This window comes from Vombatus ursinus, unplaced genomic scaffold, assembly GCF_900497805.2.
Source record: "Vombatus ursinus unplaced genomic scaffold, bare-nosed wombat genome assembly UNPS02015129.1, whole genome shotgun sequence".
Lineage (NCBI taxonomy): Eukaryota > Metazoa > Chordata > Mammalia > Diprotodontia > Vombatidae > Vombatus > Vombatus ursinus.
This window is the reverse complement of record NW_020954907.1, coordinates 4,776,441-4,804,013: the sequence shown is the minus strand read 5'-3', so window position 1 is coordinate 4,804,013 and position 27,573 is coordinate 4,776,441. Positions and strand designations below refer to the sequence as shown.

The 27,573-nt window shown below is 36.5% G+C and overlaps 1 protein-coding gene across 3 annotated transcripts in view; it reads left to right on the top strand.

The window, feature by feature from the left end:
- The window catches only part of WAPL (WAPL cohesin release factor), a 104,486-nt gene that overhangs the window by 59,672 nt on the left and 17,241 nt on the right, over positions 1 to 27,573 (top strand). For 2 of the 3 annotated variants that reach the window (XM_027846321.1, XM_027846320.1), the window contains exons 6-10: positions 7,347 to 7,442; positions 8,642 to 8,794; positions 9,120 to 9,256; positions 12,453 to 12,564; positions 19,733 to 19,960. In XM_027846321.1, coding sequence (XP_027702122.1) covers positions 7,347 to 7,442; positions 8,642 to 8,794; positions 9,120 to 9,256; positions 12,453 to 12,564; positions 19,733 to 19,960 — 726 coding nt within the window. The remainder of the gene's footprint in view (positions 1 to 7,346; positions 7,443 to 8,641; positions 8,795 to 9,119; positions 9,257 to 12,452; positions 12,565 to 19,732; positions 19,961 to 27,573) is intronic. The other variant, XM_027846322.1, reaches the window with a different exon arrangement.

The window sequence follows — 27,573 nt, the reverse complement described above, 5'->3', positions numbered from 1 at the left end:
ATAGGTTTCCTTTACTTAGCTCTTTAAGAAAAGACTGAATAAAGATTTATTGGGCATGTAGAGAAGATAATTTTCAAATGCAAATTGAAATAGAGGGCTGCTGCTGAGGTCTTTTCTACTCTAGGCATGATTCCGTGACAGTTGTTTTTGGTTCACAGACTTACTTTTTCCTTTAAAGTTTTATAAAACATTTTTTGAACTATTTCTTGATAGGGAAATGAAATAAGAAATCCACTCTGCCCTTTTAAAGTTATTGTGAATCAAGTTGTAAATATGGTTGTCATTCAGCAGTGGTCTTCAGCCTTTGGCAACTGTGAGAATCAAATTTCATCTAGCTTCTTGTCTATGGAAATTTGCATTTTAAGTGCTTTTGTGTCATGGGGTATGATTTTTACTGTATACAGTTGTCATTATTCACAGATTGCATATTTGGGCATTTGCCTACTTGGTAATTTATACTCGCAGTATTTTTGTGGTTATTTGAGGACAATATTCAGAGCAACAAAGAATTTTGAGTCCCCAACATGCATGATCCCAGTTGAGGTCGAACGAGGTGTTGCTCTGCCTTCTTGTTTCAGCTCTCAAACTGTAAACAAATGTCCTTTTCACCTCGTATTAGTGCCATGTTTTTTGCGTTTTTGTGCTTTTTGTTTGTGATTTCACTCTTTAATGACAAGTTCAGTCTAGTTTTCTTAAGCACAAGAAGGCCTTACAAAGGAAAAAAAAATGCTAGACAAGCTTCCTTCAGGCATGAGTTATAATTCTGTTGGCTATGAGTTCAATGTTATGATACACCCAGGAAAAAGGAAGGGGAAATTCACTGATATCTCCATGAGGCCACTCCTGAAACTGCTAAAGTAAATTTGACCAGAGGCTTATCTATCCCTGTATTTCCCTAAGGAACAGGTTCAGTATTCCTAATTGAGTGTTCACAGCAACTTTGCACAGTCTAACTGCCACGAATGATGAGACTTGACTGTATTCATTTTTTAGATTTCCTGTAGTGTTTTCTTTAACTTATATGTATTTATATTTGTCTGATTATGTAGAAATTTAGCATTGTTGTTGTTTAGTTGATCTGCTATAATGTAATGCTGTATCTTAAAATGCAAAGGATATAGACTTTATTTCTTAAATAGTGACTGAGAATATTGGGATAAAAAGCTAAACTGGGCAGAAATATTTCAAGAATATGACGCATAGCTTTCTTAAAAATCTACTTTCCTGAGCTATTTCTTGGTCTTATCTTAGTATCAGATTCTGAGAGAGCTTGATGCCCAACAATAAGCCTTCCAGAGAATTGCATGAGGGAAAAATTTAAGAATCTTAGAATAATTTAATCTCGGAATTAGAAGAGAACTCAGTAGACCAATCCTCACCCTAGAAATCCCCTCAACAAGACCTCTAATAAATGTTTTCCATTTCTATTATGATGGGAAACTACTGTAATCCCTTTTCCATATGATAGCCCCTTAAATTCTTGAAGACAGTTATCAACCTCACCTCCCAAACTTCTCCAGGCTAATCATCTCTAGTTTCCTCCACTGGCCTTTGGATGTTATGGCTTTGAATCTTCTCATCATCCTTTTTCCCCTGCACATATAGGGTCATAAGATTTAGTGTTAGAAGAGGAGTCCTAAAAATAATGTAGTCCAGCCCTCTCATTTTATAGGTGAGCAAATATGACAAAGCCTAGAAAGACTATATGACATCTCCATAAGCAGGTAGTAATGGGCAGAGCTGGATTTCAAACCCAGTTCTTTAGATTGTAAAAACAAAATGTTCTTTCCAGTATATCTTTTTATATGGACAAGCAAAGTACAGTGGTTATAGTAATTTTTCTTTTATTCCCTGCTCTTAGAAATCTAGCTCATATTCTTTTAGCGCTTTTTTTTTTTTGCTACCATACTACACTGAAAATTCATTAAGTTTGTACCATAACCTCATTCCCATTAACTGTTTTCTAACCATACTTTTCTCTATTCCCTAGTTCTGTGCTTTTGCATTTGATTTTTTGAACCCACATATAAGACTTTTTCCTTATTATAAGATCATAAATTTAGAGTTGGGAAAACCCTCAGAAGACATCTGATCAACCATTTTACAGATGAGGAAATAGGGCAAGAAAAGGGAAGTTTTTCATCTCCTTAAATTCCATCTGTCATTCAACATCTTAGCTTTTTTTTCCTCCTTATTTTCTATAAATTTGAAATACATTTCATCTATGCCTTCGTATTATAAATCATAAATAGGTGTAAATAGGGCTGAAGCTGAACCTTATGATATTCTGCTAAAGACCTTGCCTCAGGATTGACATTGGTGTGTGGGTCTAGTTGTTTAGCTAGTTTAAGCTAACCTTATTGCACTTATCATTCATCCCGCATCTCCATCTTGTTCATAAGGTATATCTAGTTACAGAGCTAAAAGTAACTATTAATCACGAGACTATTATCAACTAATCTGGTTCCTGAAAATTTGCCTGGGATTGGTGACCATAGCATATGTGTGCTTGCACTCTCTCTCTATCTCTCACGCACACGCACGGATGCACGTGTATATTAGACGTGTTCACGTATCACAAAATTTAAGATTTGGAAAGACTTCAGGCACCATCTAGTGCAGCCTATAACTGAAAGGGAATTCCAGCCTCTGCTTGAATACTTGTAAAGAAGAGAAGAAACTACCACCACTTAAGAGAAGTAATTCCACTTTTATACAGCTGTAATGTGAGAAGTTTTTCCTGACCTGAAACCTAAGTTGGCCTCTTTGTAACTTTCACCCATTGTTCCTCAGTTTGCCTTGTGGGGCTAGTCAGAACAAGTCTAATCCTTTCTCTACAAGAAAGCCCTTCAAACATTTGAACACAGATATCTTGTCACCAAGTCCAGCTGTCTGGTCATTTCCTCCTCTCCCCCCCACCTCCTCTCTCCAGATATTCATATATAGTCACTGTCTGGATAGATAACATACATAGATTCATATAAGGAGGAAAACTATATTTTCTTTCTTGACTAGATCTGGGATCTTTGATGTAGTCTTTCCAAAGATGTATGTTGCAAGTCATCTACCATTTTCCCACCTATCAAATTCTCATCCATGTTCTTCGATAAATTGTCAATATAAGATCTACTCAACATGCTCTTGTTTTAAGTTTATTGATGCCCTAGCTTCATTGTTGTGCCATAAGTGACCCATCTTTTTCCAGTCATATATGTCCATTATAATATGTTTTATATTATGTCACACGTACAAATAAAATGTCCTGTGCTGCTTTTTGGGGGGGAGGGGGCGCTGCACAAATTAGTTTTGAGGTATGTGGGATTTTTCAGTTATCATTTGTGAAGGAAAATTAGATATGTGTTGTGGGTCTAATTATTTAAGTTTAAATATGTGGACACGTTTTGATGTTTTGAGTCTTATACTAAGACTCAACTAATTTTTGTGGTTAATGGTTTTTGTTTTTTGTTGTTTTTTTGTTCCCCCCCCCCCCCAAAAAAAAAAACTGAAATAAGAAATCTGCATATGTTTTATTTTGATTTCTGGCACTAATAACCTGATGTCTCTTTATTTTCATCTTCATTTCTGTAGAGATTAAACCCTGTATTAAGCATGTAAGACTTGGAACTATTGTTAAAGGGAAAGTTATATAATAGTTTAAAATGATTTAGCTATTCAGTGTATTCACGATGTGTTCTTCCTTATTACACATACATGTTATGTTGCACTCTCAAGTAACAGAAACTAATTTAAGTCCTAAGAATTTTTAAATTTTTTACTGTTTTTGGGTGGAATTCATTTTAAAATGTTAAAATAAACAGAAACAGTATTGTTTAAATGTAGTTAATGTAATTATAAAAGAAAAGCGATTCTTCATAATTTTGAATTATTTAATGAAGCACCAACTATAAGAATAATCATTATAGAATTTTAGAGTTGCTTTAGATCATATAAGGTATATTCCATTCCAATTTCCTTTTAATGAAATGATGAAAATCGTGGAGACCGGTTAAGGGACTTACCCAGCATTGCAGTTTGCACATAGTAAATGGCATAGTAGAGACTAGAATCTGCATCTTCTGATCTCTGACCACAGTTCTTTTATGCCACCTCTCAAGTATGTAGATAATCCTTTATGACTTTATCATCCTTATTAAATGATACTAGTTTACAGTTACTTGTCTTCTTTTTTCTGGGCTTTGCAATGGGGTTAAGTGACTTGTCCAGGGTCACACAGCTAGTAAGTGTCAAGTGTCTGTGGCTAGATTTGAACTCAGGTCCTCCTGATTCCAGGGCTGGTGCTCTATCTACTGTGCCACCTAGCTGCCCCTCTTGTCTTAATGTCAATGACTTTATCTTCAACTCCAGCCAATTAACCAACAGGGCCACAGGCTGGATGCTAAGTTTACTCCAAGCTTTACCAGTTCTTGAGATCTCAAATTCTGAAATTGGGCCTGGCTAGCTACAATCTCTTATCCTCTTCCCCCCCCCCCCCCCCATTTGCCCTCATCACAATCTCTATTCTTCTGTTCTTTACCCCTGAACAATCTGGTTTCCCACCTTATGGTTCCATTGAAATTGCTCTTAAAGTTTCTATTGATTTCCTACTTGCCATATCCAATGGCCTTTTCTTAATCCTTATTCTCCTTGTAGTCTCTGCAGCCTTTGACACTATTAATCTACTCTCTCCTCCATAATACTCTTTTCTCTAGGTTTTCAGGACACTACTCTCTCCTGGTTCTCTTCTTCCCTTACCTATCTGACCCCAACTTTTCCGTCTCCTCATCCATATCACGTCCTGAGAGACACCAGGATTCTGTCCTGGGTCCTCTTCTGTACTCCCTCTATGCTATTTTACTTGGCAATCTCATCAGCTACCCTGGATTTAATTACCATCTTTTTACTGACAGCTTGCAAATGTGCCTTTCTTGCTCCATTCTCTCTGCTGACCTCCAATCTTGGATCATCACCTGCCTTTTAGATATCTTGAACTTGATGTCCAGTAGACTTCTTGAAACTCAGTATCTCCCCCCTCCCCAAAAAGAAAAACCAGCCCGCATTAGCTTTCCCCCTGAACCCCTACCTGGCCTCTGCCTACCTTCCTTCATACTGTAGAGGGCAACACCATCTTTCCAGTCCCTCAGGCACACAACCCAGGAATTATCCTGGATTCCTCACTATCTCTCATTCCCACCCCCGTGCACTGTGGGGGGACACCCCCCCCCCCCATCCAGGGTGTTGTCAAGGCCTACCAAATTCATCTTTGCAACATCTCTTGAATATGTTCCCTTCTCTCTGTGACACTGCTACCACTCTGATGCAGGCGCTCATCACCTCACACCTTGACTACTACAATAGCCTGCTGGTGGGTCTGCCTGCCTCAAGTCTTTCCCCACTCCAGTCCCCTCTTCCATTCAACCACTAAAGTGATTTTTATAAAGCACAGGTCTGACCACGTCAGCTGTCTGCTCAGTAAACTCCAGTGCCTTCCTGTTGCCTCCAGGAACAAATACAAAATGTTCTGTTTGGCATTAAAAGCCCTTCATGCCCTAGCCCCCTTCTGCCTCTCCAGTCTTCTTACACCTTAACTCCCCAACACATACTCTTTGATCCAGTGACACTGGCCCCCTGGCTGTTCTAGAAACAAGACTGTCTCTGAACTCCAGGCTTTTTTTTTTTTTTTTTTTTTGTGAAGCAGTTGGGGTTCAGTGCTTTGCCTAGGGACACATAGCTAGTAAGTGTCATGTGTCTGAGGCTGGATTTGAACTCAGGTCCTCTTGACTCCAAGGCCAGAGCTTATCCACTGCACCACCTAGCTGCCCCTATTATGATCATGATTGTTTATTTTATTTATTTATTTATTTTTTAAAGGTAGTTGGGATTAAGTGACTTGCCCAGGGTCACACAGTAAGTGTCGTGTTTGGTCTGAGGTCAGATTTGAACTCAGGTCCTCCTGACTTTAGGGCCAGTGCTCTATCCACTGCGCCACCTAGCTGCCCCAAGCTCCAGGCTTTTAAAGTCCCACCTAAAATCCCACCTTCTACATTTCCTAAACTATCTTAATTCTAGAGCTTTCTCTCTTAGTTATTTTCTATTAATCCTATAGATAGCTTGCTTTGTTTATATTTGTTTGCACATTGTCTCCTTTGTTAAGATTGTGAGCTCCTTTGAGGGCAGAGACTGTCTTTTGCCTGTTTTTGTATCCTCTAGTGCTTAGCACAGTGCCTGGCACTTGATAGGCACTTAATAAATATTTATTGAATGAGTGAATGATCCTTCCAATTTTTTCAGTTTAGTCTTCTAGTTTTACTTGGCTCCCTAGAGAGTCTGGCCCCACATCAGTCTTTTCACCCACCAAATCTACCTAGCCTATCCCTGGATGATCCTGACCAGCTGCAACTTGGGTTCCATGGCTGCCTGGTATTACTGAAGAAAATCATCAATGTGTCCTGATTGGTTCTACTACCATTTTGTGTGTATGTGTGTTTTAATATTAGTTATCTTAAAGTATACCAGGGACACTTATATGCAAAGGGCATTAATGACTTATGCTAAGTATTTGACCCCAAAGGACAGATGTGCAGAAGTTGTAGAGAAGTAGATACATATCTAATATGAGGAGGGCCTTCCTAATGATCGGAATTATCTAAATTTGGAAGGGGCTGTCTTGAGACAAGATGGGGTTCCCCTTATTGGGATTCTCTGAGGAGATGAAAGGTTACTTGTCTTACTTGATAAGAGGGGCCATTTTTTCTGAGGTCCAGGTTGGACTTAGCCTCTTACGTCCCTTATAACCTTGAGTCACTGTGATTTTTCTTCAATTGCTAGTGATCTCATCTGTCCTCTTCCCAGTGCTGTCATACTAGGTTAGAACCTTATTGCCTATATTTGTAATTTATTTTCTGATCATATAATATGCAAACTAAAACTGTTGTTTGCAGAACTAGGTCTTTTAAATCACAGTATAGTGCTCATTCTACTTCCTGAACTATTATTATAACCCACCAAACTGGTTTGTCTACCTCTAGTCTCTCCTTCAAATCCAATCTGTCCTATATAGAACTCTGATCCTGTCATTTTCCTTATATAACACCTTCTGTCCAGCCTTCTTACACATCTCCTTTTTAAAGAACTCACCCTTAATCCAAACCAACACATAACTATTTAACAAACACATCTTATATATTTTTTCATTTTCCTTAACTAAGTTCCGAGCTTGTTGAGGGCAGGGACAGTTTCTTTACTGACTTTTGTTTTTCTCTTAGCAGCCCAGTAAATGATTGTTTGAATGCTGAAAAGTCACTTACAAAGTAACATGAAAACATGAGTTTTTCTTGCTTCATTTTTAGTCACCGACAAAAGCTGTGTATAATGCTAGACATTGGAATCATCCAGAATCAGAGGAACTCCCTGCCCCACCTGTATTGAAAACTCAGAGTGTCGCAGTAAGTAGTCTGTATTTCCTAATCTTTGTGTTCATCTTAAGTAGTGGCAGGGTTGCCTCAAATTATATCAATGTTGTATGAGAAATAAAAGAGTAGAAGTCAAATTTTAAAAGAAATTTAGAAAGCTTATAGTATAATTCATCAAAGTCTGAAAAGATGTAGAGGTAATCGCAGGAAACATTTAAGAATTGATGAGTTACTTTTTAATCTTGATTTAGTACCATCTTAAATGATGTTTCTAATGAATTAGCCATTCATTTGAATTTATTGTGTGTTTACATTTAACCCCCACCATCATTGATTCCGTTGAATTCCTCTGACATTGTAGGAATATTGGATTAGGGTATTATGGAGAAGCTCTGGAGATACTAAATGTCTCTCCACATTGGACAGCTTTTATTTGAAATACCATGAGTAGTATGGAAGACAAAGCCTTTCAGATATGAAATGTTATTCTATTATATTATCAAAAATTAAATAATTTAAATTTTGAAGCATTTTTTCGTACTTACTGAGTTTTATATTAATTTTTTGGTGATGTTATCTTCCACATGGTAAATTATGCTTCCTACATCTCAGTAATAGTGGCCTAATTCCAAACTTTTAAAAGTTGAAACCTTCTATTTGCAAAGGACTATGTTGATAATTATTTTGTTCAGAAAGAATAATTCATGTGTTCCCTATCCACAAATTAATATTTCTACATTTGTAGCAAAATTCCAGCTATTTGGAATTCTTGAAATGTGCATTATATTCATAGTTGCCATTTCTGGTTAAGACTTTTTTTTTTTTTTTTTTTAATTAGGTTTTATCTTTTCCCCTTCTTTTCAGCTTTCACTTCTTGATACATTTGATATGTCTTTCTGTAGCAACTCCTTTTTACCCCTTCTAATTTGCTACTTCTAATCTGTTATGGGCTTGGAAACCAAATAACCAAAACCATTAAAATTCTGTATAATGTAAGATTAAATAGGTTCTGAGTTTAAGGGCCGTTCATTAGTAAAGTGCATGAGCTTTACTTAGTGCATGAGCGTTATAACATCTGTTTTAGCTGCTCAGAGTCCTTTTTTGCTTCCTGTTTCTCTGCTGTGTTCCAGATGGGTGAGATTGCCGGATAACTAAGTTCCGGATAAGTGTGGTGTTACTCTATATGTATGTACATGCTTAGAACAGCTAATTTAATACCTTTTTATTAATAGGTGAGGCTTTCTTCAAAGGAGGCAATTCAGAGAGATGATGGAGTTTTTAAGGCTCCTGCACCACCACCCAAAGTAATAAAAACTGTGACGATACCTACTCAACCCTACCAAGAAATAGTAACTGCATTGAAATGTAGGAAAGAAGACAAAGAAGTAAGCAGATGTGTATAATTTTATTTTAGATGAGGGATTTTTGGATATAGATATTCATTGGCCTTATTTTTATCACAAATACTGATTGGTACCCTGAATAGAAGCAATCATGAAACATGTAACAAAAATAAACTTGTCCTTCATCCTTCAGTATTTTATAAAATATTTGTTTTCTGCTTTTGAAGTATTTTATAATCCAATTTATAAAGAATTCTCAAAGTAATATATTATGCAAAAAAATTTTAAATCCAGTGTTTGTATTGTTATAAAATTCCTGTTTCATGGTTGCAAAAGAGACCAACACTTCTGAATTATTTTCTTCCAGTTATACACTGTTGTTCAGCATGTGAAGCACTTCAACGATGTAGTGGAATTTGGTGAAAATCAGGAGTTCACTGATGATATTGAGTATTTGTTAAGTGGCTTAAAGAGCACACAGCCTCTAAACACACGTTGCCTTAGGTAAGATTTTTATTTTCATATTACTAGCCTATGCATCATGTTATATATATTTAGATGACAAGTGTTTCAGAAAAAAGCCTTTTTTCCCCCTCAAAGTACTTTAATAGAACTGTATAGATTAAGGATAATAATTAGGGATAGTTTTCAGTTTTAGAGTTTCAGGCTTCAGACCAATTAGTTTATAAGGGTAAGTTAAGACAAAAATATATTGCTTCCAGTTTATCTCTGCAACTAATTAACTATGTGATCTTGATCACACTGGGAAAGAGGAGGGGAAAGGATGCTGAATTTTCTCCTCTCTAAAACCTTCAAACTCTAAAATGCTATAATTGAGTTTCAGCACTAGAGCACTAACAGATTGTTGATAATCTGGATTCTTATTTTCAAAATGTGCTCTGATGAAAGCAAGTAGTCTGCTAAGTTAAGTTGGTGGGTCAAGAGATAACTCTTCAAATCTTGTCTCTTACCACTACTTAGATGGGACTATGAGCAAATAATTTAACCTGTGCCTCAATTTATTCATCTGTAAAATAGGAATAATACCTGTGTTAACTACCTTCACAGTGTTGACATGAAGATAAAATAAGATGAATAAAATGTGCTTTATAAACCTTAAAATGTTACATAAGTGTCAATTATAATCAGACATAAATTTTCAAAGCAGAACTAATCAATTTGCTTTGTAGCTTAAAAGTAAAATGGATCAATTAATATTGTAATTCATAGACAAATGATACTATCAGATTAAGTAGAACAGTCTTCACTATGTTGGTAAAAAGTACAGCATATGTAATCTTCCCTATTAGAATATTGTCCACATAACATAATGATCCACATTTTGAAATTTAAAACCCATTAATTTAAAACATTTCCATTAATCAAACATTTTGTGTGTTGGGGGGGTTAATGGGATAGCTGACTTTTTCTTTACTGGGTAGTAATGAGTTAAAAATATACAAAGCCCAATTTTGGCTTGTTGTAAATATAAAATCTCTGTTGATTAGAGCAGTCTGAAAGTGAAATGGTACTGTCCCTTGAAGGTAGTTAGTTCCCTCTCACTGGAGTGATTGAAACAGAGAATGAATGGGGCAGTATTTGTTGGTGGTGGTGTAAAGGGAATTATTGATCAGTTTCTGCTTGTTTAGACCCAGATGGCTCTGAAAATTCTTTGATTTTATATTCTCCTGCCTCAGCAGTTTTACCTCTAACTCACCAGTGGCAGCTAGCCCCCTGGTCTTGGTGACTACACAGCTCTACTGTAGCAGTGTACATTGGTTCTGGGGTCTAGCTGGAAACATGTACAGAGTATACCTCATGTTAGGTCCTAGAACTGCTAAGGAAAGTAAACCAGCATTATTATTTAAGGGCCTCGTTTGACTTTTGGGCAAAGTCAGGGATATTGCTACTGGAGAAACTTTGACATTGATACAAGGCCAGGATTGGATTACAGGAAAGCTATAACTAGTACTAGAATCAAATCCACTGAGTCTTTTTGTTTCTGTCATTATTAGCCTGTCCCATTAGGCAAAACAGTAGAATCTGGCTGGCACTGACAGTGTAAAATACAGTACAATACTCATTCCTGCTAAACTTTACCCATATGTGGACCAAATGTCTACCAACTAATTTGCACCTGAAATTCATAAGTTTAGGGAATAGCTGAAGCAAATTGCAATCATCTTGTCTCATCAAACATTTTATTATTAGTTGTATTTTCCTTCCACCTGGATACAAGTGTATTTTTAACTTAACATAGCAGTGTAAATTAGGAAAGATGTTGTATGCACATAGTAAGTACTTAATAAATGATTTATCTAGTGTGATGAGGCCATACTGCCTGTTACCATCTCTTCCTCCTCCCTCCCCCCCAGCCCCCCATAAAAATTCAGCTTCTTGATATGCATTTTGGAAAGGAATAAGTTCAGAAAGTTATAAAGGGAAGGAGATGGTAGTCATGGGCCACACCCTAGCCCATTCTTCATAAAGCTTTACTTCCTGCAAGCCAAATACCAGATCTTCTGACATGATAGTCTGCCTTTGGTACCACCATTCCTCTATTGACTTCTGAGTTAGCCTCATTTGCCTAGTTTTCTCAGCCTGTGCAGGAACAAAAACTTCGCATATCAGTTGAAACATAGGGTTTATAGAAATTATACCCCCCAAAGAAGAAATTGTCCTAATTACAAGTGGTAGATAGTGTCTGTAGCACAGAATGTTGGGTTTGTGATTAGGAAGACCTATACAAGTTATTTAACCTTTTTAAGAAAGTTAAAGGTCCTTCAACTGATTTAATCATAAGGAGAAGTAGCATATAAATACCAAGATACATGCTACAAAAGACTTAAGATGGCCAGCTTTACATGAGCATAATGTTCTTTAATTTGGCACCGTTCCTGTTTCACCTAATTTGGTTATAATTGGTAAAGCCATTGCTTGGCTATAGTGACTTTAAACACTTATGATCAGATCATAGAATTAGACTTGGAAAGGGACCTCTTGGGAATGAGATGGAGCATCCGAAATATATTTGGTGTTCATTCACATAGAAGCAATGTGGTGCAGTGAAAAAACATTGGTGGATTTGAAGTGAGAGGCCGGGTCAAGTCCCTGCTTTGCCAATTACTTATTATCTTTGTGGCCTTTGGCAAGTCACTTAAGCCCCCATCCTCAGTAAAATAAGAGCTTTAGACTAGATAACTTCTAGGGTCATTTAATAGCTGTAAATATTAAAGGAAAGGTTGAGGACAAGATTTTAAGGGGAAATATATGATGTTCACAGGTTGGAAATAGGATACCTGTAAAGGAGACAGGCATAAGTCAGAGAAATCATAAAAGTGGAGTGTCATGAAAACCAAGGAAATTGTGAGACTGGGTTATACTTATCACCTTACTAATACATTAATATTTATATTTGTGGAAAATATTCGTGTTGTAAAATACAGCCATTCAGCCAGTCTTTTTACAAAATTGTTGCAATATTAAAATAAAAGGACTGAAGCTTAACCTGTAGGACTATATGTTTTTCCTGTGTTTGTTTACATGTATTGTTCATTGAGGCAATTTACACATAGCATGCACTCAATAATATTTTGATAAAAACTTGTATTTTGTGCCTTCAGAATATGTTTCTTGTTTTGTAATTTTTATAAAATCAGAAGTTAATACCATTTGCTAAACATGGCTTATTTTCTTCCAGTGTTATTAGCTTGGCCACTAAATGCGCCATGCCTGGTTTCCGAATGCACCTGAGAGCACATGGGATGGTAGCCATGGTTTTTAAAACACTGGATGATTCACAACACCACCAGGTATTTTAATTTTCTAGGATCTGACATCTTTAAGGTTGTTTCGGTTCCAAATTCTCTCCCTCCCTTTGTAGTTTCTCATAGGAACATTTATTTCTTGGAATTATCTTTATTATAATTATCTTATATTGAAAATAATTGAAACTTGATGTTTTAAAAAAATTATTTGAGTAGTGAAAATGTTTTCTGACCTGAATTATATTTTCCATTTCTCTCTCGTTTTCCTAAGCCGTGTTTAATATGTAATGCTAGTGGATAGAGCACTGGCCCTGAAGTCAGGAGGACCTGAGTTCAAATACGGCCTCAGACCAAACACTTGACACTTACTAGCTGTGTGACCCTGGCAAGTCACTTAACCCCAATTGCCTGAAAAAAAAAGTGTGTGTGTGTGTGTGTGTGTGTGTGTGTGTGTGTGTGTGTGTGTGAGATATATATTTAATGATTAATTCTGTAAGCCCTGTACTTCTTGTGATTGGTAAGATGTATTGAGAAATCCCTATATTCTAATACTAGCATCTAGTTAGATGCTAGTAGCATAGAGAGATATTGGTCTGGAAAATAGTTCTAATGACTGAATGTGTCCCGTATGCCTTTTTTGTGTCTGACTATGGGAAAAGAGAATTGCTAAATGCAAATAGGAAATAGGGATGCATTGATCAGGCCTAGACACAGGTGTACATTTAAGCAATAATAGAATTCTCCTGGCTACCCTATCATATGCTATATTATATATGAAGTCTGTTGGCCTGGTGTTTCATTGTGATGTAGAGTTGACAACACTGGTATGGTTAAACTTGTGTTAACCATGTTAGAATTTTCTTTTTAATTTGATTTTAACTAGACAACCCATTTGGTTCACATTTTGTTGTTGCCATCTTGCTAGAATAGACAAGTATGCTTTACTACCATTTTAATAGTTTAGTAGTGGTTAAATCTGTCTTTGACTGAGAATCTTTCAGTATCACAGTTGGTACTTGATTTGCAAAAGATAAGACTATACACTGACCCTAGGAAATAACTTGGAAGCTCATTTTTGTAATAAGCCCCTATTTTTCAGCGAAGTTACTGATTTCCCTTGCCTAAAAATGTAGTATAGGTTTAAAAAAAAAAATAGGAATTAAATTTCAGTTAATTGAGTTGTACTGTCTTGTCCAGTCTGAGATGGTTACTTTGTTCAAGAAGCTATACTAAGTATTTTGAAAAATTTGATTAAAGACCAAAACAATTCAGATAAGATAAAGAGATAATGAGGTATATATAAGTAGACTGCTATATTCATAAGACAAAATTAGGGGACAAGGGGGTACAGCGTAGTGAGTGGAGGGGAACAGGCTTGAAATCAGAAACTTTGAGTTTGAGTCTCACTTCTGCATTAACTGTGTGACCATGTTCAAGTCACATAACCTAATCTATAAAGTGAGATAATGTGTTCAGCACTTTGCAAACCTTAAAACACTATAATTTTTTTTCCTTTAGAAGTTTATTCATTTCGATTGTTTTTAGAACATGGTATAGTGCAGAGGTGTCAAGCTCAAAACAGCATATTAACATTATTTGTGTTCTGTTATTTTTTGGGACGGTGAGCCGTTGGGGTTAAGTGACTTGCCCAAGGTCACACAGCTAGTAAGTGTCAAGTGTCTGGTCAGAGACTGGATTTAAACTCAGGTCCTCCTGACTCCAGGGCCAGTGCTCTATCCACTGCCCCTGTTCTATTATATTTTTACTTATTTTGTTAAATATTTCCCAATCACATTTTAATCTCATTGGAGCCTACTCTGGAGCTGCACTGGTGTAGTGGAAAGACCTAAGTTCAGGTCTTCTGTCCTTTCACTGGTCAATCATTTCCCCTCTCTAATCATCGTTTTTCTCATCTGTAAAATAGGGGTGTTCATAACTTGGAACTACCTCCTATAAAACATATTAATTATGTGAGCCATTATTGTTGTTTTAAATCTGATTTATAGAAGGGACAAGGAGAAGAGTAAAAGGTGTAACTTAGATGTAAGATAGATGCTATATTTTATAGACTAAGATGAATAAGTATCAGTGGTGATATATGAAAAGAATTTTGAATCAGAGGTCCTGTGTTCAAATCCCAGATCTTCCATTAACTCACTTTGTCACCTCTAGGACAAGTCACTTCTCCCTGGGCCTCAGTTTCCTCAGCTATGAAGAATGAGGTGGTTGATCTTTGTAGTCTATCCTAGCCCTAAATTCTCTCACCTAAATGAAATGGGGATGGGGAGGGGGGAAAGAGGAGGTATTATTCCAAATGAGTAATGTCAGGGCATGTAAAAAGCTATATTGTATAAGTTGACTGGTGTGATCAGTTGATAAATTTCAATTGAGTAACCATTTTTAATAATTTCTGGCCCAGTGATTTTAATAATAAATTTATATTTTTTTGGATCCAAACTTGGTCATTACCAGTTCTTTGCTACTACAAAAAGTGCTGCCTTTGTCACAAATTATATTGCTAGGGGGGTGTGTGTGTGTGCGCGCACATACATAAAATGTCAATGTAAAAATATGGGTGTGCATTTATGCACATAAATACATACACTTTTATACATTGTCCCAACTAAATTGTAAAATTCTTTTTTTGTGTTTGTTTGTTTGTTTTTAGTTAGGCAGTGGGGTTAAGTGACTTACCCAGGGTCACACAGCTAGTAAGTGTTATGTGCCTGAGGCCAGATTTGAACTCAAGTCCTCCTCAATCCAGGGCCGGTGCTGTATCCACTGCACCACCTAGCTGCCCCTTAAATTGTAAAATTCTTGAGGATAGAGCTTATTTTATATGCCCCAAAGCACCTGGAACAGAGCCATGCACACAGTCCAAGCATTTATTGAATTTTTGTGCAATGGGAAAATCCTGGGCAGGATGAAAACAAGAAATTGTTTAGAAATTTAGGAAGCCTAATATATTCTTTCATGTGACACATCCTTTCAAGCCCATTTAACTGTTACACATATCTTCACTTTTCTGTGCTCCTCCCTGCCAACAACAACAACAAAAATTAATACTAAGCCAGTGAAGTCCTTTGAAGTGGTGTCATTTGGACAGATTGACTTTAAGAGCTTAAACTGTTTCAAGACCAGTTAGGACTGAAAATGGTCATTGGTGCTTACATTAGCTACTTTAACTCCGACCTATTTCTTTGTTTTTTAATATCTGTTGAATGGGTGGGGGGGTGTGCATGTAACCATTTTGCAGTCTATTTGTCATCAGACTACATTGAAGTTTCTATTTTAAACTATCATTGCAGTAATTTCCTATTCCTGTCCATATATGGCACTTGAGGTTAAGAATGGTGGTTGGGGATAGGTAATGTCTCAAATATAGTTTGGTCATTAATGCATAGGGTAAGTGGATCATTAGCCTTAGTGAAGGTCTACTTCTGAAACCATAAAACATGTTTGTCAGAATGTACCAGGTATATAAGATCAGTGACTTTGGAGATACTCTTTACCTTAGTTTACATAAATCTGATCATGTTTAAATGAAATCCAAATGTGTTTATTTCAATCAGTCAACAAGTGCAAAAATGTCTCCTATGTGCCAATTACTGTGCTTGGCACCAGAGATACAAATAGAGTGAATGGGATAGACATGGAAATGGAAGTTGGAATGTAATCTGTGAGGAACAGAAAGAAGGCAAATGTGATTGAATTCCAGAATGTGAGAAGGAGACTACTGTCCAGTGAGTCTGGAAAGATAGGTGGGCAGAAGGTCGTGAAGGACTTTAAAAATTGAATGGGAATTGGTGTTTTATCCCAAAGGCCTAGGAAGCTACTGGAGATGGTATGTAAGGAAGTGACATGCTCCCTGACATGACAGGTCTGCTCTTAAGGAAATTATTTAAACTAGAAGGTGGAGTGACTTGAGGCATTGAAACCTATTAAGAAACATTTGTAATAAATTTAGGCAGGAGGTGATAAGTGCCTGAGTTGAGGTGTGAGTTGTGTGAATAAAGAGAAAGGGCTTAAGATGAGAAAGATATAGAGGTGACATAATGAGATTTGGTGTCTGATTGGATGTTAGGTGAAAAGTGAGGAGTCAAGGTTAATAATGCCTAGAAGACTGGAAGAATGGTGGTGCTTTTGATAGAAATAGAGAAGTATGCAAGAGGGACAAGTTTGGGCTCATATAAGAGATGTTTCAAAGGTAGAATCAACTTGGTGATTGTTTGAATATGAGGAAGGCGTTAGATAATGCTTAACTTGAGAGCCTACATGACTTGGAGGATGGTGGTGCCTTGAACACTAATAGGGAAATTTGGGAAAGGGTGATTTAGGAGAGGGGGACAGTAGTCGGAGTCATTATTTACAAGCCTTCTAATAAGATGGAGGACCATCAAGTCGTACCATCTGCCCTGACGCAATATTTTCCAAACCTCTGGGCCTAGGTTCATTTTGGACCTGCTAATTTTGAGATGTCTACAGGATATCAAGTTTCAGGTGTTCATAGATGAAAGACTAGAGGTCAATAGAGAGGGTTAGGGTGGATGAAGAGATCTTAGAATCATCTAGATAAAGATGATAACTAAATTCATGGGTGCTGATGGCATTACTAAGAGAAATAGTATAGAGAAAGAAGAAGGGCCTGAGACAACCTTCGGAGAAACTTCATTGAAGATTCAGCGAAGAAAACTGAGGGGTGGTTAGATAAGTAGGAACAGAATCAGGAGGGAACATTGAAAACCCCAGAGTTGAGAGTATCAAGGAGAAGAGGGTGATCAACTGAGTCGGAGACTGCAGAGAGGTCAAGAAGAATAAAGATTGAGAAAAGGCCATGATTGGTCATCTGCCTCAAGTCTCTCCTTCACTCAGCTGCTAACGAAATCTTCCTAATGTGCATGTTTGACTATCACCTTGCTACTCAGTAAACTCTAGTTGGCTCCCCTATCACTTTTAGGATCAGATATAAAATCTGGGCATTCAAAGTCCTTCGTAACCACCACCACCCCAGTCTTTTTAAACTTTACGTACCCCCACAGATTCTGCTGTCTCTGTTGACACTGGCCTCCTTCCAGTTCTACAAACAAAGACAATTCATCTCCCAACTCTGGGCATTTTCATTGACTGTCTTCCCTGCTGGTAATGCTTTCCCTTTTTATCTCTCCCTCCTGGCTTCCCGATACTCCTTCCAGTCCCAGCAAAAGTCTTGCCTTCTACTGGAAGCCTTACCTCTTCCCCTTAATTCTAGCGCCTTCCTTCTTGATTTACCCCCATTAGTCTGTGAGCTATTGGAGAGCAGTCTTTTGCCTTGGTGTCATCAGCTCTTAGCGCGATCCCCTGCACAAAGGAAGCACATAATAAATGTTTATTGAGTGACTGAATTTGGTGGTTTAAGAGATCATTGGTAACTTTGGAGAGAACAGGTTCAGTCTAATGATGAGTACAGAAGCCACCTGTAGAGGGTTTAGAAGTGAGTTGAGAGATAAAGAAGTGGAGGTATAGATTGTAGATATCCTTCTCAAGGCCTTTAACTTTCCATAACCTTCCTCTCTAGGAGGAAAAACACAGGACAGCAGCTGGAGAGAATTAATGGATCAAGTGAGGGTGTTTTTTTTGTTTGTTTCAAGGATGGGGGAGACAGTGTTTGTAGGCAGCAAAGAAACAGCCAACAAACGGAGAAATTAAGATTAGTGAGTGAGGATGATAGAAAGGATAATGTTGGAGAAGAGGAATGGTATTACATGTGCATATATAGGGGTTTACCTTGGAAAGGAGGAGGACTATCCCTTCATTTAAGACTGGGATGGAAGAAGTTATGAAAGTTATATGAGATGAGGAAGGAGCTCTTAGCAAATTGCCTCTCCCCCCTCCCTTTTAAAATGAAATATGAGGTAAGGTTCTCAGCTGAGTGGAGGCAGAAGATCCACAGAAGGTTTTAGAAGGGATGAAAAGTTTAAAAAGGGCATTATAGTGAAATGATTAGGCAGATGTCAAAGGATAGCCTTGCCACCATGATGGCCCAGTTGACATATAACAGATTTCTAGTAGACCTATTCAGCAGTTTCTTGATTTAAAGAGTAATTAGGAAAGAATAAAAGAATTGCCTGACTGCAAATGCAGCAAGGGCCTGGTTGATTATGAATTTATACCAAATCAGTCAGATTGTATGACTTCCTCTAATCCTATAACCACATTTGAGTAGGAGGGGAGGAGTCAGGTGGTGGGAATGATCGAGAGGTGAGTTTTAGCAAGAATTGCCCAGCTATAGGACAACAATTCAAGAGATTCAAGAGTAGAAGACAGTGTGGGGAGAGTTCAGCTGGATGACTATAAGGTCAAGGTTGGAGGGAGGTTAAGTCAGAACAGGGATAGTGTCATAAGAAAATACTGTTCAGTGGGAGGAACTGGCTGTGTGGATGAGGACAAAGAATTAATTTGTAAAGGGGGAGGCATGGGGAGGGTAGTAGACATTTGCGGGTTATGGTAAGTTCCAGTATGTGACCATCTCTTTTTTGTTTTTGAGGTGGAGTGAAGGAGTAGGTCATGGGACAGCTGAAAATTGAGACTTTAGTGACAGTTTGAGGGAACATCTGTGTCGATATTTAAGTTTCCTAGATAAAAGGGCGAAAGAAGAACAGTGAGCTAGAATTGAATTCCTGGGAAAGGAGAGAGAATGACTTGGGGACAGGTATTCATTCTGTGGCCACTGTAATATGTATTTGATCTCACATTACATATGGCAAAGCTGTTACTTTTCAGACTGTGTGGAAGTAAAAACTTCACTGAGTATATATATAAAAGCTTATAAGGAGTTGAGCATTTTAGTATTTTGAAATGCCATTTATCTTACACAGGATATAAAAAGCATTTAATAAAGATGAAAATGTAGTTTGTTTTCCCGTGATGACATTTAACTGAAAAGTGTTTTATTTGTTTTTCAAAATGTTTAACCCCAGATGGTCAAGCAGAAATTTAACTTACTTTCTATACTCCAGTGAAGGAAAATTTAAGAAATCCTATAACCTTTTGCATACTGAAGAACTTCAAGATCATTGCAATAAAAATTCTGGTGATTTATGAATTAAAATCATTTTTACACATAAATCAGTTCAATCTTTCAGAATATTGACATCATAAACTTAGGACTTTTGCCTCATTTGCTCAAAATTTGACTTGCTACTTAAAACCTTTTTTCTTTTTTCTTTTTTAAAAGAATTTGTCCCTTTGTACAGCAGCTCTTATGTATATACTAAGTAGAGACCGTTTGAACATGGATCTTGATAGAGCTAGTCTAGATCTTATGATTCGACTTCTGGAGCTGGAACAAGATGCTTCATCATCGAAGCTACTGAATGAAAAGGACATGAACAAAATTAAAGAAAAAATCCGGCGACTCTGTGAAACTGTACACAACAAACACCTTGATTTGGAAAATATTACGGTGGGTCTTCCTTAAAACTATATTTACATTTTGCGAATTGACACCCCTACCACCCCTACCTAGAGAAATTGTTTTTAGTTTTTACTAATGATAGCTTTTCACCAAATTGAACTTTTCCTCCCATTACTTTCATATTAATACTAAGAATAAGGAGAAAGAGCACAGGTACTGGGGTGGAGGGTCAAGATGTGTGTTGTATTATTGTTTCTGCTGTTAATTGACTATGTGATATTTGGTAAGTAGTTTTTCTTTACTGTACTTTGTTTTGCCATACCATCAAATGAACGTGTTTGGCTAACAGATATCTAAAGTCATTCCCTACTCAGATTGTTAGGGTACTTTTGTTCTTACTCCACTCCTTAATATCATTTAAATAAAAACTTAGTTTCTTTCTTCTTCTTTTTTTTTTTTAAGACTTTCTTTACCATAATATTTCTGTGGTAGGTAGTGCAAATAATTCTAATGCTCTTGTTAACTTATATAACCTTTTGAAGTATTGCACTGATCTCTTATAAATAATATGATGAATTATAATAGCTAGTATTTATGTAGTGCTTTAAGGTTTGCAAAACGCTTTTAAAACATTACCTAATTTTTTTTCCTCACAACAACCCTGGGAAGTATGTACCATTATTGTCCCCTTTATATAGTTGAGGGAAGGGAGGCAGATATAAGTTAAGTGACTTTGCTAGAGTCACAGAGCTAATGCATTTCTAAGGCTACATTTGAACTCAGGTCTTCCTGACTCCCGGACCAATATTCTATTCACTGTATCATCCAGCAGCCACCTAATGAAACTAGGCAACCTAAAGGAAATTCGCAATATTATACTGATAATTTACTTGCAACATGAAATGAGTACATAGCTATTGTATGCTAGGATATACTGCTCAAGTCTTTAGTGCCATTATATTTAATTGTGATAAAGCTGTACTTTTAAAAGAATAGTCAATTAGATTTGTTTCAGAGTATTTTTATAATTAGTATAATTGATTTAGAAGTAGAAGACATTTTTGCATATTTCTTTGATTCATTTCAAATTATTTAACTAGAGCTAAAGTTTAGTTTAGAAAGCATAATAATTTTTTTCACTTAGGAAAGATCATTGCCATGAAGTGTTGGTATAAACAGTTGGATTGGGAATTGTATAGTTGAAATAAGAACTTAGTCATTTACTGGTGGTTGTTAGAAAAGTGTGAATTGGTAGAAGTAGAAACAAGAGCCCATGTGATATATTCATTGCTCTATATACCCTTGTTTAAAGTTTTATACTTTTGATCATTTTAAAATTCTTGTGATATATTTTAAAGTGGTAGCTATAGCTTGTGTGTGTAATTTATGGTTCCTGTTTCCATTTTCCCCCTACCCCCCCCCTTTTTTCCTTTAAATTCTGTTTTCATTTATCAAGCATTTTTTTTTAACATCTCCCTGTCCCCCACTGGAAAAGTAAAAGAAAAGCAAGAACCTTGTAACAATTATATGTGGTCAATAATAATAATAATAACGGTAGAATAGCTAGCACTTATAGTGCTTTAAGGTTTGTTTTTAAAAAAAAAAACAAAACAGAAACTTTACAGGTGCTATCTTATTTGATCCTCAAAAAGGCCATGTGAGGTAGGTGCTATTATTATCCCTATTTTACAGATGAGGATACTGAGGCTGAGAGGGGTTAAGTGACTTGCCTAGGGTAATTCCCACATTGACCACCTCCAAAAAATAATATGTCTCATTCTGCACCCTGAGTTCATCACCTCTTTGTCAAGAGGTGGGTAGCATGCTTCATCATCAGCCCTCTGGAATTTTGGTTGGTCATTGAGTTGATCAAAATTCTTGTCTTTTAAAATTGTTTCTTTATAGTGGTGTTGCTATAGTTTTAAGTTGTTCTCCTAGTTCTGCTTACTGTGCTCTCATCAGTTCATGAGTCTTCCCAGGTTTCTTTAAAACCTCCCTTTCATTTTTTTATGGCATAATAATCCATCGCATTCATATTTTTATTCAGCTATTACAGATTTGTTAGATACACACTTAATTTCTAGTTCTTTGCCCCTGCAAAAAAGACCAGTTATACATATTTTTGTACATAAAATCTTTTTCCTCTTTCTTTGATCTTTTTGGGGTAGGGACCTAGTAGACCCATTGCTGATTATGTAGTTTGGTAATTTGGGGGCTGTAGTTCCAAATTCATATTCCCTTCTTTTCATATTATGTAAATCCCATCTCTGATGGTTATGTTTTTTCCTCCTAAATTACCAATATTGAAGGTCCATAACATTTCTGTATTTCATGTAGGGACACCTCACCCCCACCCTCCCAGCTGTAAAAAATAAAACAAAAACCCAGTGTACTGAATGCCTGGATATTTTGTAGAGTGACCTCATTAGAGACCCCAAGTAGGAAAAGAAAACAGCATTATTGAATGTTCACCTTTTCTGGACCCTTGTATTCTTTACTACCACTGCATTTTAAGACTGTATGATAAGCCTGTTGATTGATACTTTCCCAGCTTTTTGTTCTTTGCACACATGTGAAAAGTAATAGTCCCTGTCTCTTGGGCCTGCTGTGTCAGCACTCCATGGATACAAATGCAGAGAACTTTAGAACTAATAGATAGAAGAGACCTCAAAGGACAGTTCAACTCAGGCCAAACTAGAAAAGGTGTTTTCCCTAGGCCCAGGGGTTTGGAAAATACTGCGTCAGGGCAGATGGTGTGACTTGATGGTCCTCCATCTTATTAGAAGGCTTGTAAATAATGACTCCCATTACAATCATCTGTGTCATTGTTTTCTACCACTTCCCTCCACCCACCCCTCCATGGGTGTCTGAGCATCCCAGACTGTTCGGAAAAGTACTCTTCTGTTGTTGATTCTTCCCTCCCAGCCAATCTGGATGGGGTTTTGCATGGTCCTGGATTTCTTGCGGTTGGGGTTCCTATGACTTTAAATCAAACTTTTTACTATCTTTGTTGGCTTCCTGAGTTCCTGCAAGCTTAAATGTTGTTCTTACTAAAAAGTGGTGCCTAGGGCAACAAAAAAATTAGTCTCTTACCTTACTCCTGAACACCATGACATCTCTAAGATTGCATTTCTTTCTTGGCTATGATATCACACTGTTGACATATTCAGATCATAGCTCACTAAAACCTGCAGATCTTTTTCAAATAGAATATTGCCCTACCATGCTTCTGCTTTCTTGTATTTGTGACAGCAGTTTATTTGGACATATTACATATATATCCCAGTTGAATTTCATTTTGATGACTTTGGCCCCATATTCTAGCTTATTTCAATGTCTTTTAGAATCCTCTCCTTGTCATCCTGTGTTTAGATATACTGCCAAAGTTTGGGTCATCTGCAGGTTTGATAAGCATGCTGTTATCCAAGGCACTAATAAAAATGTTAATTAGTTAGTGAAGGCCAATTACATATTCCTGGAATGATCCATTGAGCATTTTCCAAGTTTATAGAACCATTAATTGTCTTTTCTTTTTGGGTCTTAAGCCATTCCAGCAGTTCAAAGTCCATCTAGTTGAACTATTGTCTACACCCCATCTCACTCATCCTTTCCACAATAATAGCATGAGATACTTTTTCAAAGGCTTTATCTATAGCATTCCCTTGATTTAGTAGCTCTTTCTTTCTAAGCACTTTTCTGCTACCTCAGAGGCTGTCACAGTCCAACTTGGAACTAGACAAAAATGTCTGACTTTTGGGATAGGAAATGTGCCTTATAGCTGGTAGGACACATAACCCTCTGGAGGATGGGGTTAAGTGAACAAATCAAAGATATCAGCCTCTGCTTATTGAGAATTTTTCCAAGAATCCAAGATTCACATTGAGAAAGATGTATTGGAGCAGGCTGTGGCTCAGTTTTATAATGTAAAATGTGAACCAAATTTGAGAAATAAATTGAAAAGTTTTAACCCTTTTCCCAACCAGTCCCATAAAAAATATTTCTTTAGTACCTGCCACATTAAAGGCATTCTTAGAATCAGCCAGTGTATGACTGAGGATGAGTGTCATCTCTTTGTTTGCTACAAAATCCAGCAGTTCTGTATTGGAAGAGAGTAATACTGCTTTAAGATACTGTAGAAATCTCAAGGCAAAAATATCCCTGTCTCCAGACAATTTCAGACAAATGTGCCAAATTGCAAAGTATAGGTGCTAACTTTGTGAAATCTCATGTTAATAACATAGTTTATATCATGCCAATTTCAAAAAAAAAAAAAAAAAAAAAAGTAATTTTAAGTATTTCCTAGTTTATAAGTAGTCAGGAAGGAGCTTGGAATAGGCCAAACAGAGACTTCTGTTTGGTGTGTTAAAGATGTCTGTCAAATAATAAATTATTTTAGTAAGATTATAAAATGGTAAGAAGAGCTTTCAAACTTTGCTGTAAATATTGATTAGTTAAAATTAACTTGCTAAAACTTGCAGAGTAAGGCATATATGACAAATTACATTTCGACAGAAACCTCACTAATGAAAAACTAACTTCAAATTCCAGTTACTATTGTTAATCATGCTTAACTACTGAAAATTTCTGTGTGACTGAAATTTCAAGGTTCTAACCAATATTTATTTACTTTAAGCATTGTTTAATTAAAAAACCACTTTGAATGCAATAAAATAATTTACCAATTATCCTTTGAAATTCTTTTAAATAGACTCATACTCTTAGAACTAGAAGGAACCTTGAAGATCAGATAGGTCAACTTCACTTACAGATGAGAAAGCTGAGGCTTAGCCTTGACTCTTATAATAATAAAAATGCCTTATCACCTAGTAATGTGGCATGCCAATCAGAGAAACAAGAGTTGCTTTAGATCATTCATACAGAAATATTTTCTCATATTCCCTTTCCCTATTTGCCTTCTTCCTCCTTTTCTTCTTCTTCCTTTATAGGTAGATATAGATAGGTGGATATTTTTCCAGTTAAGGAATTTTGTCATTCTCTAACGAGCTTAGATTTGCCCAGAATGCTACATCTTCCACTTATGCAGCAGTTTTAGAAATATATGATAATCATATTTGTCCTCATCTTCTGTGAGGCAAACACCAGAAATAAAACAATTTAAGGTATCTATAAATACATATTTTTCCCTAGAAACTAAACATCCTGTAGAGTGAAGCTTCTTATGAATTAACAAAATAAATTCTTTGCACTTATTAAATTCTGTCTGTTGAATATTAAGTGAAGAAATAGGAGTTTTAGCACTAGATCTTTTGCCAATAGCTTTGTTAACTTTGGCAAGCCATCCAGGCTTTCTGTATCTCTCTTTGTAAAATGATGTAGTTTATCTAGAATACCTTTAGACTCTTTCTTTACTTATTAAAAGGTAAATCAGGAGGAGAAGTGATAATATCTGTTTCTCATTGTTAAAGCCACTTTAATAATCAAATATGAACAAAACTTTCACACTCCCTCTGGTGGCTGTTTGAAAAGTTAATTTTGACCATTTGGTCCAGAGATCATGCTAACAATGAAACCTTATACCATAGCTTTTCCTATTTTGTCAGACAACCCCAGTCTTTAGATTTAAGTAGATAGAATTTTTTTCTTATCTTTAATATTTTTTCCAACTACAGATGAAAACAATTTTTTATATTCTTTAAAAAAAAACTTTTTAGTTCCAAATTTTCTCCCTTTCTCTCCCATCCCCCCTCATTGAGAAAGCAAGCAATTTGATATCAGTTATACATGTGCAGTCATGTAAAACATTTCTATATTGGTCATGTTATAGAAGAAAACACAGAAAGAAAAGCTTTTTAAAAAAAGTATGCTTCAATCTGCATTCAGATTCCATCTCTTGTTTCTCTAGATGTGGATAGCATTTTTTGTAAGTCTCAGAATTGTCTTAGATCATTGTATTGCTGAGATAGCTAAGTCATTTGCTGTTGATCATTCTATAGTATTGTTGTTACTGTGTATAATGTTTTCCTGGTTTTACTCACTTCACTTTGCATCAGTTCGTGTTAAGTCTTTCCAGGTTTTTCTGAAAGCATCCTGCTTGTCATTTTTTACAGCACAATAGCATTCCTTCACAATCAGATACCACAACATGCTCAGCCATTCCCCAGTTGGTGGATATCCCCTCAATTTCTAGTTCTTTGACAGTACAAGAAGAGTTGCTATAAATATTTTTCTATATATAGGTCCTTTTCCTCTTTAAATCTCTTTGGGATACAGACCTAGTAGTGATGTTGTTGAGTCAAAGGGTACACAGAGTTTGATTGCCCTTTGAGCATAGTTCCGAATTGATCTCCAGAATGTTTGGAGAAGTTCACAACCCCACCACGAGTGCATTAATGTGCCAACTTTCCCACATTCCCACCAACATTTGTCATTTTCCTTTTCTGTCATATTAGCCAATCTGATATATGTGAGGTGGCACCTCAGAATTGTTTAGTTTGCATATCTTTAATCAATAATGATTTAGAACATTTTTTCATATGAATATAGATAGCTTTAATTTCTTAATCTGAAAACTGCCTGTTTCTGTCCTTTGACCATTTATCAATTGGGGAATGACTTCTATTCTTATAAATTTGTCTTGGTTCTCTATATATTTGACAAATGAGGCCACTATCAGAAGCACTTGCTGTAAAAATTGTTACCCAGCTTTTTGTTTTCCTTCTAATATTGGTTGCATTGATTTTGTTTGTGCAAAAACTTTTTAATGTAATATAATCAAAATTATCCATTTTGCATTTCATGATGTTCTCTTGATGATCTCATGATGATCTCTTGTTTGGTCATAAATTCTTCCATTTTCCATAGATCTGACAGGTAAACTATTTCTTGCTCTCCTAATTTGCTTATGGTATCACCCTTTATGACTAAATCATGTAATCCATTCTACTATTTACTTCCATTTTATAGATGAGTTTATCCCATACAGAGTTATGGTAAACTAACTATGTTTCCCTCTATCCTACTTTTTTTCTCCTTGTTAACCCTTCTCTTTCTCTTCTATAACCTTATCCCTCCTCAGAAGTGTTTTGCTTCTGGCCACTGCCTCCCCAAATCCGCCCTCCCTTCTATCAGCCTCCCCCCTTTCTCTTGTCCTCCTCCCCTCCTTCTTTCCTCTTGGGTAAGATAGATTTCTGTACCCTGTTCAAGCCAGTTCCAATGAGAGGAAGGGTCAAGTATTGGCTACCCATAGCCCTATCTTCCTTTCTACTATAAAAGCTCTTTCATACCTTTTTTATGTGTGATAATTTACCCCATTCTACCTTTACTTTCCCACTTCTCCTAGTGCATCTCTCTTTCTCATCCTTTTATTTTTGGGGATATCTTCCCATCATAGTCAACTCATACCTGCACCTTCTGTCTATGTACACTTCCTAACTCCCCTAATAATGAGACAGTTCTTAGGAGTTATATAAGTGTTATCTTCCCATGTAGGAATGTAAACAGTTTAACCTTGTTGAATCCCTTATAATTTCTCTTTCCTGTTTACTTTTTTATGCTTCTTTTAAGTCTTGTATTTGAAAGTCACATTTTCGTTTCAGTTCTGGTCTTTGTCAGGAATGCTTGGAAGTCCTCTTACATTAAATGTCCATTTTCCTCCCTAAAAGATTAGAATCATTTTTGTGAGTAAGTGATTGTTGGTTGTA